Source organism: Anomaloglossus baeobatrachus, chromosome 1 (genome assembly GCF_048569485.1).
Source record: "Anomaloglossus baeobatrachus isolate aAnoBae1 chromosome 1, aAnoBae1.hap1, whole genome shotgun sequence".
Classification (NCBI taxonomy): domain Eukaryota; kingdom Metazoa; phylum Chordata; class Amphibia; order Anura; family Aromobatidae; genus Anomaloglossus; species Anomaloglossus baeobatrachus.
The window spans coordinates 607918291-607936505 of NC_134353.1; the positions used below are offsets into that span (position 1 = coordinate 607918291).

Genomic DNA, 18215 nt, shown 5'->3' on the forward strand with positions numbered 1-18215 from the left:
TCACAGGAAAATCGCTGCCCGTGGCGCACAATATCGTTAGGCCCCGTCACACGGACATACCTTCTCTGTGACGTCGCTGTGGCTGGCGCACCGCCTCCTTTCTAAGGGGGAGGTTCGTGCGGTGTCACAGCGACGTCACATGGCAGGCGGCCAATAGAAGCGGAGGGGCGGAGAGCAGCCGAAGGAAAGACACGCCCACCTCGTTGCCGGAGGACGCAGGTAAGCTGTTGTTCGTCGTTTATGGGGTGTCACACGTAGCGATGTGTGCTGCCTCAAGAACGACGAACAACCTGCGTGCAAAAGCAGCAACGATAATCGGGATTACAACGACCGGACAATGATCAACGATAAGGTGAGTATTTTTGGTCGTTCGTATGTGTCACACGCAACGACGTCGCTAACGAGACCGGATGTGCGTCACGAATTCCGTGACCCCAACGACATCTCGTTACCGATGATGCTGCGTGTAAAGCCCGCTTTAGGCTTTATTCAGACGCCCAAGACACTATGTCCAAGTTCATACTGCACACCATACTTCATCTTGCTGCAGTTTCCTGCCCCAAACTTGACAGCCTCATAGCCATACAGTATATAATAGAAGTGAGTACAACTCTCACGTTTTTGTAAATATTTTATTATATCTTTTCCTGGGACAACAATGAAAGTGTGACGCTTTGATACAATGTAAAGTAGTCAGTGTACAGGTTATATAATAGTGTAAATTTGGTGTGCACTTTAAATAACTCAAGACACATAGCCATTAATGTCTAAAACACTGGCAGCAAAAGTGAGTACACCCCTAACTGGTGTCATATGACTCATTAGTGTTACAAGGTCTCAGGTGTGAATGGAGAGCAAGTGTGTTAAAATTGGTGTTATCGCTTAAATACTCTCTCATGTCTTTCACTGGAAGTTCAACACGGCACACACAGTGTACCTACCCCACAGTTAGTGACCACATGCTTTGCATTTCTATAGTGATATGAGCCAGCATCATATACAGGGTGCAGGTCTCCAGAATCTCAAGGTGGGCACAATGTAAAGGCACTACCATATATTGGGCACTGCAATAGCAGATGTCCATTTTCACTCTGCAATATATATTGCTGCTTGTTTCTGAAAAACACCCATGGATTCAAAATCATCACTACACCCTGAATTCCCAGAGGGCTGAATTTCCAAATTGGGGTCACATGAGAGGGGTTTCTGCTGTTCTAGTACTTACAGGCTCTGTATATGGAGTCCACAAACTATTACAGGAAACTGCACTCCAAAAGTCAAGTAGCTCTCCTTCCCTCCCAAGTCTTGCCATATGGCCAAATGGTACTTACTGTACAGTCACATATGAGGCACTGTCACATTCACGAGAAATTGTGTAATAATTATGCAGTCATTTTTATCTATTTCCCCTTGTGAAAATGTAAAATCTGAGACTTTAAAACATCATTTTATATGTTATTTCATTAAATGGTGTAGTTTGTAAAATGGGGTCACTTATGGGGGTTCTGCTATTCTGGCACCTCAGGGACTCTGCCAGTGTGACATGGCACCTGCAAACCAATCCAGCCAAATCTGCACTCCAATATGGTACTCCTTCCATTCTGAACTTCGTATGTTATCGGAAATTACTTTTCAGGCACAGTACAGAGTATTGCCGTACTCAGGAGAAATTGCCTAGCAAATTTTGTGGTTCATTTTCTCTTGTTAATCTTGTAAAAAATAAAAATGTGTGCCTTTAGCATAATTTTTGGTTGAAAAACAATATATTTCATTTTCATGGCTCAATATTGTTAAAATACTGTGAAGCATCAATGGGTTCAAGATGGTCATCACACCCCTTTATAAATTTCTTAAGGGGGAAGTTTCTAAAATGGTGTCATTTTTCGGAGGGTTTTGCTGTTTTGGAATCTCAGCACCTCTGCAAATGTGACATAGCGTCCACTTTCTATCCCAGATGATTTAGCACACCAAAACTCAATCACAAAGCTCTCATTCCCTTCAGTGCCCTTCCATGTCAGATATGGGCGAAAACAGCGTGAGAACAGCAAAAGCTGCAACTTTTTCGTGATTTTTAAAACTTTTTACACTAAAATACTAATAATAAGAATCATGCCACTGTTTCTATTTAATGCTGCTTGCATTACATTTGTTCTGCTGTACTTTTTCCCACTGTCTCCTCACAAGTTACTCGCCAGCATGTTAAAAGCAAACCCACCCAAGAAAAGGAAAGCCTTGAACAGGGGAGAGCCTGGAAGGCCCAGAGAAAATAAACATCTCTTTATAGAAAACGGGGATAACTATCTGTTATGATCAGATGACTGTGTGTGAGACTGATTTATAGGACTTGATTCCACTTGCATTTTGCATTGGCGAGTGCAATCCAATAAAACATCAGATTGCTTTCACTCTACTGCAAAACTATGGGGCAGTGTCCATCTGCGATTGATTTGTCATGCCATAGCAGCCTGCAGAATCCATCACAGCATGCTGTGTTTAGCACCGAGTCTCGGCTCACGCACCCCATACAAGTCTATGGGAAACATCTCACTGCACTTCCATGTAATCCGAGTGCAGTGTGACATGCGCAGAGACAAGTCGAGGAGGAGATGGGAAGAAAGTGCTCCCTCCCTCTTCTCCGCAGCTGTGATACGATGGCAAGATTGAATCACACTCGCATGACCCTCGGCTGACACCCGCAGCAGAGGGTCATTAGCATATCGCTTCCGATGCTCTCACATCAGAAGCTACTGTATATGCTAGTGTAACTGTACCCATAGAGGCATTTCAGCTACAGATAATACACTAGCAACTAGCAAGTGACAAATCATATAGTAGTTAACCCATTGGTATATTTTAAGAATTGGAAAACTTATTTTAACAAGCCTGCTCTGTTCAGTGTTCCCTAATATACTTTATTAGTTTGCAAACCAAAGACACACATTCATTTTGGCCCTTCCTAGTTTTCCCAATCCACTAACGGGGATACAGTCATTAAATATGCGCCAGAACAAACCCTAAAATCTATGTGACCAGAAGGCATATTCTAACATATTAGACAATTCAAGCAGACTGCAAAAATTAAAATTAAAATTAGAAAGCTGATAATCCAACAACAGATTTAGTATTCTTTTATTTAAATTCAGTTAAAACGATCTTAAATTTTGCTTAAAGGGAAACTATCAGGTCCCCTATGTCCTCCAACCCAACAGCATTCACATCTCTGACTAAATCTCCTGCCTAATCAACCCTGTATAATGTTGTTCACTAAAATCAATGTTTAAATAAAGGATTTATAAGCTAATAAGGGCTTTAACTAGTCTATGAGACATTAGTTTCCCCAGACTTGTCGATGCTCTTGCCAAGTTATCACACCCCTGTGGGCGTCATAACAAGATTTCCACAGACCAATATCATCACTAGATCCTGCAAATCCCGCGCATGGTTCATTTTGGCAGCATCACTGAGCCTCTAAAGCCAGGGCACACTGTACATGATCAAAAGTGCAGAAGCTGTTCTTCTGATCATGTGCAGTGTGCTTCTCTGAACCCGGGACACATACACATGGCTTCAGAGGTGCAGCGACAATGACAAAATGAGCCGAGTGCATGCGCTAGATTTCCAGGAGCAGAAGTTGACACCAGCTTGTGAGAATCAGACAGGTTCACCTTAAATAGTTTTATCCCAGGAATAGAAGTGAATATATATTAGGTAGCCAAAGTGATACATTGTAATTAAGGTTGGGAGTCAGTATAATACTTTAGTGGGATCTGTCACCAGAATTATCCTGCCCCGACTAATTGGAGCACAGAAAATAGGCAGAGATCCTGATTTTAGTGGTGTGCCAGTAATAATATTTTTGCTGTAATTTTGATTAAATACTGGTTTAATCTCAATGATAAACTCAATCTACTCCTTCCCCTAGCAGTTGATTGATAACTTTCTGCATATACTCTGCAAATGGGCAAAAAACTATCAATCAGATGAGGCTGATTGAGGTGTGGCTAACCGGAGCTCATGAATATCAACGACCACAATTGCAGGAGAATATTAGAGAATACTAGCAAAGTTGCCGCAGATAAGACAAGGTTTTATCAAAACTACAGCAATAAGCCCACTAAGTGAATCAGGATAACTGCCCCTAATATGGCTTGGAAGAACATATGTCAGCATAAACTCAATGACAGATTCTTTTTGAACTAGTTTGTATGAAATCTTTACTACACTAATAGCCTTTTAGTATTTGTGAATAATGTGGTATTTCTGTCTGTTTCAAGATTACGAGGCGACTTCTAATGGCAGCGGTGGGAACAGCACAGACAATGGGGTCACTTCAACAGATGTTTCCAATGGAGGGAATGAAGACAGCATTACGGTAGCTATAATACTTGTATTTATAATGTATAATATTAGGTTATGATGCCTGAAAGACATTTTGTCAATTACATATGTATTTCATGGAACTTTACAGCAATTTACACTTTATCAGATGCAGCACTGCCTTTTAAATTATGAGCTGTATGGACTAGTCCTGCCTTCCCACCACTGATTACCGGCCTTTAATCTTTTACCGTGCTTTGGTCAACTAGCTGTCAACAACTAGAGTTAGGCCCATAAATTCTGAGGACTGCACAATGCTTGTACTGCGTTAAGCTGGATGTTTTGTCACAAGTTAGGCTGGGGCCACACGGGGATTACTGTGATCCCCTCGCATGACACTCTGGCAGTACAGCAGAGCCGAGTGTCATGCGAGTGTCTCTGCGACTGAGGTCCGACCGTGCGAGCGGACCTCAGCTGCGGGGGGCGCGCCGGCACAGAGGAGGGGCGAGCCGGCACGGAGGAGGGGAGGGATTTATCTCCCCCTCTCCTCCGTAGCCGGCTCTTGCCATTCTCGTACTGCACTTACAGTACACCGGTGTACCGCGAGTGCAGTGCGATTTTTCTCTCACCTCATACACTTGAATGGGTGTGAGAGAAAGAGTCTCGCATTACAGTTGCGGCATGCTGCGATTGTTTTATTGGTCCGATTAGGGCTGAGAAAATAAATCGCTCATGTGTGCTGACACACAGGCTAATATTCGTCCGAGTAGAATGCGATTTTTTATCGTACCTAACTTTCACCGATTTTCATGCCGTCTGGCTTAGGCCTTATTGTAAAAGTTTCCCTATTCAGCTTTATAGACAATAAGTGAAACAGTCGTGTGCCTGCATGACCTGGTGGTAAATATTGCTCATGGGCCAACACTTTGGTCCCAACTCATCAAAGCTTTGACACCTAAAAAAAGCTTTGCCTGTTTTCATGCCAGTTTCTACCAGCTATGCCAAAATGGGCAGAGCTGGGGCATGCCAGGGGCGTGACGCTACAGCTCGTCTAATTCATATTGACCAGTGGAGTGGCCTACACCAGAATTCTCACTCCAAGCCCTGACTAGAGTGAGAATTCTGACATGGTGCACGGAGGCGCACACCACTTGGCAGATGCTCCATATTTATGAAGAATCAGGAGCATCTGACTCCATCACATCCCCTCATCAAGAATGCCAAGAAAATAGCTGGTCTTGATGGATTGAAGCCTTTAACTGGAATGTTTGCCAGATCTTTCCTACACATTCAATTTTGCTGCAAGTTTACCACATATTTCATAAATTTAGGTTGTTTACACATACCATTTCTTTTAGATCTGTTTTTCACATTTTGAAATTTCTCCCACAGGATTGACAATTGCAATTTTGTAAAAATCTGCTATTCATAAACTTTAATTCAATAGTTTATACAGTTTATAGCCAGCAAAGTGGCTCAGTGGTTCTCACTGTTGCTTTGCAGAAATGAGGTCCTGGGTTAAAATCCTACCAAGCATGTTCCAAACCTCCAAAAGACATACTGATAGGGAATTTATACTGTGATCCCTAATGGGCACAGTGATGAAGATGTCTGTAAAGAGCTGTGGAATTAGTATCACTATATAAAGGGCTGTTGAATTAATGTTGCTATATAAGAAAGTAAAATAAATAAACTTGTGACAATTTGCATAAAATGTAACTTTTTTGTTCTAAAAGAGCATGCGACTAAATTTGAGACCATGGCCTCGAATCCTTAAGACTTTTGTTTCATATGCTAGCTTTAATAACGGGAGTACAAAAAATAAGACTGAAGCTGCATGAAACTAGCGTGAAAATGCCAAAATTGCAATATTTTTGCATAAAAATATTGCAGCTATTCAAAATGTTTTTTTTCGCCAACCTTCTGGCATAAACAATTTGAAGTTTTGAAGTACCAGCCTAGTTGTGTCCAAATAACTGGTGTGGCCTTACAAAATTTTCCCCAAAATGTTTAGGGATGATAGTGTCTTACTAAAATAGTCACACACACCCCCAGCCCCTTGGGATTTTTCATGTTCTGTTACCTCACAACCTGGTATATTACTGGGGGGTTTTGAGGGTTTGCATCAGCTCATATAAAGAACATGCCTACAACTGTGAACATTTGGTTTTCATGTTATTGTGAAGCAAACAATAAATAAACTGAAATCTTCAGTGTGCATAACTATTCACCCCCCCTAAACTCAGTACTTTGTAGAGCCTCCTTTTTTGGCAATTACAGCTGCAAGTCGCTTTCGATAAGTCTTTATGAGCTTTCCACGTGTTGCCACTGGGATGTTGGCCCATTACTCAAGGCAAAACTGCTCCAGCTCCTTCTAGTTAGTTGGTTTTCTCTGGTGAACAGCAATTTACAAGTCTGACCACAGATTCTCAATTGTATTAAGTTCTTGGCCTTGAATAGGCCACTCTTTACATGTTTCCTCTGAAAGCGCTCAAGCGTTGCTTTAGCAGTATGCTTTGAGTAATTGTCTTGTTGGAAAATGAACCTCCGTCCCAGTCTCAAATCACTGGCAGAGTGAAACAGATTTTGCTCAAGAAGATCCCTGTATTTTGCACCATCCATTATTCCCTCTATTATGACAATTTCTCTGCTGCCAAAAACCTTCCCAACAGCATGATGCTGCCACCACTATGTTTCACTGTGGGGAGGGTATTCTTGGGGTGGTTTAGCCCCAGAAATAGCATTTATCTTGGTGGACAAAAAGTTGAAGTTTGATCTCATCTCACCACAACACCTTTCTCCATACATTTGGGGAGTCTCCCACATGTGTTTTGGCAAAATTGAAATGAGACTTCTAATACTTTGCTGTAAGTTAAGGCTTTTTTTCTGGCCACTCTTGTAAAGGCCAGCTCTATGGAGTGTACAGCGTATTGTGGTCATATGGACAGATACTCCCTATTTGTTTAAGAACTCTGCACCTCCTTCAGGGTTATCTTTGGTCTCTGTGCTACCTCGCTGATTAATGCCCTCTTGGACTGAGATGAGAATTTTGTAGGGGCTCTCTTGGCAGGTTTGTAGTGGTACTACTTGTTCTTTCCATTTGATGATGATGGATTTGATGGTGCTGCTGGGGGTCATCAGAGATTGGGATATTCTTTAGAACCCAACCCTGACTTGTGCTTCTCAATAACTTTGTCTCTAGCTTGTTTGGAGATATCTTTTTCATCTTCATGGTGCTGTTTGGTTAGTGGTGCCTCTTGCAGCCTCTGTGGCCTTTCAGAAAAGGTGTCTATATAGTGACAGACAATGTGACACTTTGATTGCACACGGGTTTACTTTCTTTTACTAAGCATGTGACTTAAGAAGGGAATTGCTTACACCAGAAATTTTTAGGGGCTTCATAGCCAAAGGGGCAAATACATATGCACATGACAAGTTCTATTTATTTTATCTAATACATTTTTTTTTTGCCTGTATTTTTCTCACTTCACAGTTTAGAATATTTAGTGCTGATGCATCAGACAGCAATTGGATTACAAAATATGTAAACACAAGTTGTAATGTAACAAAACAGGTTAAAAGCCAAAGGGCTGAATACTTTCACAATACACTGTAGATCAAAAGGCACTGTAGATCATCTTTTCTTTTGTTTTTTTTGCAGGTCTACGTTGTTGTTGGTATTGCAGCGTTGGTCTGCACTGGGTTGGTGATAATGTTAATCATCCTAAAGTTTGGAAGACACTCCAAGTTTGGACTGAAAGGTAGGAGACTGATATTTACTACTTTATTCTTAGCACATGCCAGGGAATTCTAGTTGACATATTTAGGTGTTACATCTTTTGAGTGTAAAATCTACTCTTTCTAGTTATTTTTCTCTTGTATCTTTTTATTATTTCTTTTTTAAGTAATTATTGCTATTATTATGTAAATAATTTTTACATGATTACATTTATCAAAGTAGATGATAAAACTGCTCCCTAAGTTTGAACTCTTAGTTTAGAAGCATACTTTGTGTTGAACTTTTGATAAGCAACTTAAATATTTTGATAGAGTTTGTTATAAGTATGCCCCTGAAGCAATAATTCATATCTCAGCTGTCAGTGGTCAATTAAAGAGAGTATTGTATGTATAGCGTGGAATGTATACATACTGTCCCGATTGACAGCTACTTATATGCACAGCCATCACTGCTGAAGCAAAGATGTCAAGCTTTGCTTGCCGAGAGGTGCCTTCAGGTGTATCACAGGTCTGTGTTTTCCTACCCTGCTTAAGTATGACTTTAGGTATATTACTCATAAATAGATCTAATATATGTAACACCACTCTTATACTTCTACAGTCAGTAATATTCCTTCATTTTGCTACTGGTTTTGTAAAGTTTTTTGTAAATGTAAGGAGGATTAAAAATGTTTATAATACTGTTTAACAGTATTTACTAGTTAACACGTAAGAGTGGTTTTAATTTTTTTTTTCATAAATCAATAGTACATAAAAAAGACAACTTTGTAATATATCTTATCAGAGAAATCTGCTTCTTTTTCTGCCAGAATTGATAAGTCAATATTAGTGATGAGCGAGCACTACCATGCTCAGGTGCTCGGTACTCGTAATAAACAGTTAATGCTTGGATGGGTGCGACTCGAGTACCCAAGTATAATGGAGTTCAATAAGGAAACCTCGCTAAACATCATAAATGAATGAAAGTCCATTCCTTGCATGAATATCCACAGGGGTCCTGCCTTTCTTGATAGATAGATAGATAGATAGAATCATAGATAGATAGATACTGTAGATAGATAGATAGATAATAGAGGGATAGATAGATAGAATCATAGATAGATACTGTAGATAGATAGAGGGATAGATAGATAGATAGATAGATACTGTAGATAGATAGATAGATAGATACTGTAGATAGATAGATATAGGGATAGATAGATAGATAGTGTGAGGTAGCAGCGTTGCTTGGGCAAAAACGTGAGGCAGTGAGGCAGCAGCGTGTTCACACCAACAGTCTATTTATTGTTGCAGCATAAATAGATCCAATTTCCCACTGTCAAAGTCTCTTCCGGATCACAGCCAGTGCATATAGACAAATTCTTTGCATCAAAAAGTCTTGTTACCTTAGGACCCCGTTAAACGCAGGGATCTGTGTAAGTTTCTCCTAGGCTCACACTCTTGGCCTGTGTTCACTCCACACAGAGCCAGCCCAGCTCACATGGCATGTGTTAGCTTCACCAAGCCTGGCTCTCAACTGAGACACACCCTGCTGTGCTCTGCATGATTTTAAATGAAAATGCCGGACATGAGGATTGCTACAAAACCTGGACTGGGAGGAGGGATCTGTCTCTCTGTTACCCTTTGTGCTATACTCCCAGTAATAGCTATAGCAAACTCAGAGGGTTTCCAGACACATTCTGGGGGACACATAGCGGTCTTCAAATATTACCCCTGTCACTGCCTCACAATAGATAGATAGATACTGTAGATAGATAGATAGAGGGATAGATAGATAGATAGATAGATAGATAGAGGGATAGATAGATAGATAGATAGATAGACAGATAGATAGATACTGTAGATAGATAGATAGAGGGATAGATAGATAGATAGATAGACAGATAGATACTGTAGATAGATAGATAGAGGGATAGATAGATAGATAGATAGATAGATAGAGGGATAGTTAGATAGATAGATAGACGATAGATAGAGGGATAGATAGATAGATAGACGATAGATAGAGGGATAGATAGATAGATAGATAGATAGATTATTTTGGTTTTTCTTAATGACAACCTGTCACCACGAAAATGCCATCCAATCGGCGCACCATGTTATAGAGCAGGGGGAGCTGAGTAGATTAATATATAGCTTTGTGAGAAAAGATTCAGTATAAACCATCTTTTATTCATTTAATCCTCTTTCTGGGGTTTTCAGTCCAGTAGACGGTCTTATTAGGGATTGACAGCTGTCTCCATGTGCACCCTTAAGCTGGGTTCACACTAAGCGACAGCGACAACGACGTCGCTGTTACGTCACCATTTTCTGTGACGTAACAGCGACCTTGTAAGTTGCTGTTATGATCGCTGCTTAGCTGTCAAACACAGCGACGCAGCAGCGATCATAACGTCGCTGTGCTACACGTGCAGAGAGCAGGGAGCCGCGCTTAGCGCTGGCTCCTTGCTCTCCTAGGTACAGTACTCATCGGGTTAATTAACCCGATGTGTACTGCAGCTACATGTCACAGTGCAGAGAGCAGGGAGCCGCGCACACTGCTTAGCGCTGGCTCCTTGCTCTCCTTGCTACAGTATACATCGGGTTAATTACCCGATATGTACTGCAGCCACATGTGCACAGAGCAGGAGCCGGCACTGGCAGCAAGGGCGGAGGCTGGTAACGAAGGTAAATATCGGGTAACTAGGGAAAGGTCTTCCCTTGGTTACCCGATGTTTACGCTGGTTACAGCTTACCGCAGCTGCCAGATGCCAGCTCCTGCTCCCTGCTCGCTTCATTTCGTCGCTCTCTCGCTGTCACACACAGCGATGTGTGTGTCACAGCGGGAGAGTGACGACCAAAAAATGAAGCTGGACATTCAGCAACGACCGGCGACCTCACAGCAGGGGCCAGGTCGTTGCTGGATGTCACACACAGCGACAACGACGGGACGTCGCTGCAACGTCACAGAAAATGGTGACGTAGTAGCGACGTCGTTGTCGTTGTCGCTGTGTGTGACACCAGCTTTAGGCTGGAGCCACATTAGCATATGGCATCTGATGCGAGAGCATTGGATGTGATATAATAATGACCCTCGGCTCAGGCTCTGCTGTGAGCGTGAGCCGAGTGTCATGCGACTGTAACCTGATCTGCAATCGGGTCACAGCTGTGAAGCTGAGGGCGGAACCTGTGGAGGAGAGGGAGGGGTTAATCTCCCTATCTTCTCCATTGTCAGCCTGTGCGTATATCACACTGCACTGGGATAACATCTGAGTGCAGTCCGATATTTCTCTCGCACCCATACACTTGAATGGGTACGGGTGATACGGCTCCCACAGACAACCGCTGCATGCTACAATTTTTTTCCTCAGTCCGATTAGGGCTGAGAAAAACACGCAGATCTGAGCTGCAGCATTGTCTTACATGGGGCTGAGTGCAATGCGAGATTTTCTCACATTGCACTCATGCGAGTCATGCGCAATTGTGACTCTGCTCTTATACAAAGGAAGCTGTCAGTCAGTGATTGCCCCACCCACTGTACCAAAGATCCCAGAAAGAGCAGAGGATTAAATGAATAATACATGGGTTATAATAAATGTTTTCTCACAAAAGTATATATCTTTTCAGTTTCCCCTGCTCAAAAACATGTTGCCTGCAGATTGGACTGAATTTTCATGGTGACAGGTTCTCTTTAAGTAGTACCTATTATTACTCAAATGAATGGAAACAGTAATAAAATTTGTAATTGTAGGTAGCTGGATAAATGAAATATACATATATTATACATTCTCTGTGAAAACTCTTCATTTGTCATCCATCTACACATATCTTACATTTAGAGCTGCCATGTTACAAAATGAAATATTCATTCCAATGTGTTCAGATGAATGTAGTACTAAAATGGGCCTGTAAGAGCTATAACAATTGTTATGCAGTTAAGGTGAAAAAAAATTTTTTTCTATTTTTTTTTTACATACGTGTGTTTAAAACCCACGTCCAGGATTAATGTATTTTCTTTGACTAAGTGACACTGAATTATGCAATGTGATAATGTATTTTGACAGAGAACAGTACTGTGCTGTTTTGTGGTATTCATCTCAAATTGACCTGTTTATTGTCTAGGGACGTTATAAACTATTCTCCATTATTATGTAGTCTATTGATCAAACACTGAGCAGTATACAGTAGTCGGCACTGGTTTATAGCAGGACACTACACTCGGTTATGGAGTCAAATGCAGAACATCATAGTCTGGAAACCGCAGACCATAAATGTAACACCAAAGCTGATTTAATGACCAGACTATAAAGTTTTTAAATAATTATCTTAATTGTCGCTTCTGCTTGTATTTATCATATAAAGGACACAATATATAGAGCTATCAAATATTGTAACAGTCTAGGGAATGTGATATAGCACTAACTATTGAGAAGAAAGAGAAAAACACTAGTGGGCCGGCTATTAACAAGATAAACAGGTGCTGCCATTTTGCTTGGAAGCTCTCCAGGCTTCTGGGGTGATGATGGAAAGCACATGTGAGGATAGAGTTCATAGGCCATAAAGAATAGAAGTAACAATGCAGTTTTATAGTCTTGTCTTTATACAGAATGATCGGTTTAGACTATTCTCCCATGAAATGGATGTAATTACACCAATACTGCATTCACTACAGGAGAAGAATATTAGCCTTCACTAGGCATTTTGAGCCGTTGTTGTGGACATCTGTAAAGAAGACCACTAGGATGACTTCTTACTGAATGCATGGCTCGATATTAGAGATGAGTGAACCCAAACAGTAAAGTACAGTGTTCCTACCAAACACAGGCTTTTCAAAAAATTCAGTGTTCAGGTTCGGGGTTTGGATGCTTTACGTATGCAAACCACTCACTCAAGCATCACTGTGCTCGGATATGCTCGGTGCTCAGCCCAGTGCGAGCCTCTTGCAGTGTTTGACTGGCTCTCACTGGGGGTAAAATCAGCGTTATTGGATGTAGTGTGTACAAAAAAATAAAAGAACAATCCCCACTCGCCCCCAGAAGTGTTCTGTTTATGAATGGCGGTAAGTAGGCAGAGAGCTGAACTGCCCAATCAGTACCTTCCAATGAGCCAGTGCGGTTCTCTACTGCTCTAGTCCGGATCCAAAAGTGAACTTTATCTAAGGTCTGGAAGAACCCGCCGAACCCGAACTTCAGCGGGTCCGCTCATCCCTACTCAGTATATGTGTTGCAGTTGGATGATAATTCTTTTTACCACTGATATTTTACTTCTTATAGATTATAATCATCCCGTCCTTACTTTATTAGAAATCTGCTCTCAATTCCTGAGTTTGCTGCAGTTCATAGATAGCAGCCAATCTAAACTAATAGCAAAATATGGCAGACCAGATTATTGGGGGTGTACAAGAGCCATATACCACAGAGCACCCTCCTATCAATCACTCATGTGTATCTACATGTGAAATAATTTCTATAGTTATTTCCGAGCAACAGACCTACCCTGACGTTATCAGTGTCCTACAATGTAAAACTCAAGGTAACCATTACCTTAAGGTTGTACTAGCTCATTTATAATGTTTAAGAGCACCATTGAACATCCACATTAATGGGCACTTCTCACAAAGTTTTTGCCACTTAATCTGAGATTAAAATAATGTAGGGACAGAGCCTGATTCCAGCAATGTGTCACTTGCTGGTCTACTTGGTGTAATGTTGTCAAAATTACTTTTTTATTAACAGAAGGCAATCACTTAAGGACTAGTAAACCTGCTGCCAGGTAGTACACCATATTTATTAGCTCTGTGTAACTGCACTCTCACCACTGAATGGCTTTCTGCCTATGCACAGTGTACACTTAAAGCTGCCAATTGGTGCTGTGGGTGGGGGTATAGAGAGCTCATAACTGAGAGAACTGCTAGATCTGCAGGAGGTAAAGCAGTGATTTTATCAAAACTGCAGGAAGCAGCTCAGTATGTGCTAACTCACTGGAATATGGGTTTTCCCCCTACACTATGCTGCTCTCAGTTGGGGTAGCAAAAACTTATTGACATATTCCCTTTAAAGGTTGTGTTGTCCTGGATTATTTTTCTGTAGTTCCAAATCTCTTATTTTATAGGTGCACCAAATCTGGTTCCTAATTTAAAGAGAATTTGTCACCAGGTTTTTGCTCCCTCATCTGAGAGCAACATAATGTAGAGACAGAGACCCTGATTCCAGCAATGTGTCACTTACTGAGCTGTTTGCTATTATTTTGAAAAAATTAATGTTTTCTCTGCTGCAAATCTAGCAGTTATACAGAGCTCATGAATATGCTGGACTACCTGTCAGCACGCCAAGTAATCCTCTAATGATAAAATTGCTGTTTAATCAGCAGTAGGTTATCAAAACTACACTAAGCAGCCCAGTAACTGATGCACTGCGGGATTCAGGATCTTTTTGCCTACGTTATGCTGCTCTCCGATAAGGTGGTAAAACCTGGCGACAGATTCCATTTAAGTAGTACATAGACAAAAACATAAAACTGTCAGCAGCATGTGATTCCAAAATGAACAAACCACAAACAGTTAATTTTTAAAATACATTTATTTTCTGGGAATCTAGCTTGAGGAGTATTATTTCCAGACTTATCATTTTGAAACACTTTTTTGACTTTTAGACCAAGTTCTGCACATAAAATCCACAACATTTTTAGTATCATCAAGATGGAGGAGATTGATTTTAATCTCATCCACATACTACATTTCTTTTGTGCTGTTTTTCATTTTTAAATTCACAGAGTATCAATTAGGCCAAGTGCACAAGTCCAGTATTTGGTGAGATTTTTTACCTCAGTATTTGTAGCCAAAACCAGGAGTGGGTAATAAATACAGACATGGAACCCATGTATTAGGCCAGAGTCACACTTGCGAGTGACTCACGTGAGTCTCGCATCACATCCCCCGACACGGCCACACACTCTCCTGACAGGAGCGGGTCAGCTGCATATATTTCTATGCAGCCAACCCGCTGCTGTCCAGAAAACGACAGGTGATGTGAGGCGAGTTATGCGCGAGTCACTCGCAAGTGTGACTCAGGCCTTATACTTTTCCTCTGACTGGTTTTCTGGTTTTGGCTACAAATTCTGAGATAACAAACTCCCCAAATAGTCACCGTGTGAACGTGGCCTAAGACTTGACACATCCATCACATGAACAGCTAAGGCCCTGGGCACATGTTGAGTATTCGGTGAGTTTCTTACTTCAGTATTTGTAGCCAAAATCAGGAGTGGGTGATAAATACAGAAGTTGTGCCCGTGTTTCTATTATACTTTTCCTATGATTGTTCCACTGCTGGTTTTGACTTACAAATACTGAGGTAAAAAACTCACCAAATACTCAACATGTGCACATGGCCTTACAAATACTGAGGAAAAAACGCCCCAAATATTGTGTGCACATGACCTAAGACTTGGCACATCCATGGCATGAACAGCTAAGGCCCCATGCACACATTGAGTATTTGGTGAGGTTTTTACCTCAGCATTTGTAAGCCAAAACCAGGAGTGAGTGATAAATGTAGAAGTGGTGCCTGTGTTTCTATTCTACTTTTCCTCTGACTATCCCACTCCTGATTTTGGCTACAAATACTGAGGTAAAAAAATACCCTCACCAAATACTGAACGTGTGCACATTGCCTTACAAATACTGAGGTAAAAAATGCCCCAAATTCTCAACGTGAGCATGTGGCCTAAGACTTGGCACATCCATGGCATGAACAGCTAAGGCCCTGGGCACATGTTGAGTATTTGGTGAGTTTTTTACCTCAGTATTTGTTGCCAAAACCAGGCGTGGGTGATAAATACTGAAGTGGTGCCCGTGTGTCTATTATACTTTTCCTCTGACTGTCTCACTCATGATTTTCGGTACAAATACTAAGGTAAAAACTCACCATGTACTCAATGTGAGCACATGGCCTTACAAATACTGAGGTAAAAACTCACCATTACTCAATGTGACCACATGGCCTTACAAATACTGAGGTAAAAACTCACCAAATACTCAATGTGAGCACATGGCCTTACAAATACTGAGGTAAAAACTCACCAAATACTCAATGTGAGCACATGGCCTTACAAATACTGAGGTAAAAACTCACCAAGTACTCAATGTGAGCACATGGCCTTACAAATACTGAGGTAAAAACTCACCAAATACTCAATGTGAGCACATGGCCTTACAAATACTGAGGTAAAAACTCACCAAATACTCAATGTGAGCACATGGCCTTACAAATACTGAGGTAAAAACTCACCAAGTGCTCAATGTGAGCACATGGCCTTACAAATACTGAGGTAAAAACTCACCAAGTGCTCAATGTGAGCACATGGCCTTACAAATACTGAGGTAAAAACTCACCAAATACTCAATGTGAGCACATGGCCTTACAAATACTGAGGTAAAAATTCACCAAATACTCAATGTGTGCACATGGCACTACTAATACTGAGGTGAAAAACTCACCAGATAATCAATGTGTTCACATGGCCTTACATATCAATGAATGAATGAGTGCAGAAATATGCACGCAATTAAGATGCAGAAATTCATTGAATTTTAGTTTAGAAATCTGCATGTAAAATCTGCACCAAACACGTCTTGTGAACATAGCATGAGAGTTCATCGTGTGAATTTGGTCATCACTGACTTATTGAAATTTTATTTTATCATTTTAAATATTAAAGTACCACAAATATCTTCCAAATGTGGATACATATTTATGAAGTATTCAGAGAAATAGTTAATGCATATGAAGCTTGAACATGGGCAATAATTTCTGTAAGAATATTTCTCTCTACTCTTTACATTTACACCAGGTTGCTCCACACATCTGGTGCTGTGAATACGATATTTTAATATGGACTTGTGTCTGGGCTGTGAATCTCCAGAGAACACTGTCCATTTCCTCTCCGCTCTTATATTTCAGATAGACTAGATGAACTGTTCAACTGATAATAAAAAAGAAGAGCGAATGGAGGAATCAGAGGAATTAAAAACATGATGAATTTCTCATGGCTCATATGATATTCTCTCTTGTGAATTGTACAGATAGATAAATCTAGTGAAACACAATTGGATGATAATAGATATGAAGCTCTGAAATCTGTGGAGCCAATGAAGGCAATGACTCTTATTTTTACTCACTTTTCAACACAATACTTCTCAATAGGTATTAGGCCGGTTTCACATTTGCGTTGTTTTGACGGAAATGGAATCCAGCACAGATGCAGTACAGTTCATTTATTTACAGTGGAAGCGCGACACCATGCGGTTGTGTGCTTCATACACAACCGCATGTGTCCACATGGTGTCGCGCTTCCACTGTAAATAAATGAACTGCATTGCATCTGTGCTGGATTCCGTTTCCGTCAAAACGACGCAAATGTGAAATCGGCCTTAGGAATTAAAGACGTTGTCTCATCAGGGTTAGTTTTGGCATATCGACAGGATCTGAAGAATGGAGCCCTGTTGCGCAGCACTGTCAGCACAGAGGAAGCTGCGCATGTGCAGCTCTCTCCTTTCATTAGTATATGAGTAATGCTGCTGGCCTTGCAATTTTCAGAATTCCCATACAAGTGAATGGAGAGAGCTACTCAACCCCCTCTCCATTCCTGAATGCACACAGTGGGCTCTCTTCTGACAATAGATGCTGATCCTAGCTGTTGATATCCCATAAATGTTCAAAATGAGAATAACCCTTTAACTGATAGAATGTGGACCAGAGATCAGCATGTGGAGACTGATACCTTAACCCTTCCTTTGAACTGGCCATTAGTAATAGCATGTCTGTTGATCCTGGCAAAAGTTGGGGCTGACACTGAATCTCATTGAGAATTTTGTAATGCTTTTTTTTAATGGAGCACAGCTATCATTTGTGGCTTTGGCTTAGCTTGATTATTTACTAGAACCTGAGGTCTAAAATCCACATTTAATCTCCTTGTTGGCTACTACTGTTGCTTTTCAGCACAGGAGTCCTTGTGCAGCGACAGCATCTGCAAATGTACTGCCTCGCGCTCGGCTGCAGCCGAGCCGCTCAGCTGCAGCCGAGCCGCTCTGATCCGGGCTCATTGGTGGGTGGCTCGAGCGCCTCCGGACCCGGGGTCACGTCGCTCTGAAAGGGTGCTGGTGCTACTTAGGGGGGTGGTAGGTA

At 41.2% G+C, this 18215-nt stretch overlaps 1 protein-coding gene across 1 annotated transcript in view; it reads left to right on the plus strand.

The window, feature by feature from the left end:
- Positions 1-18215, plus strand: part of NTRK2 (neurotrophic receptor tyrosine kinase 2) — a 426971-nt gene that overhangs the window by 132070 nt on the left and 276686 nt on the right. Inside the window, 2 exon segments of the mRNA XM_075318432.1 lie at positions 4275-4372; positions 7979-8078. Coding sequence (XP_075174547.1) covers positions 4275-4372; positions 7979-8078 — 198 coding nt within the window.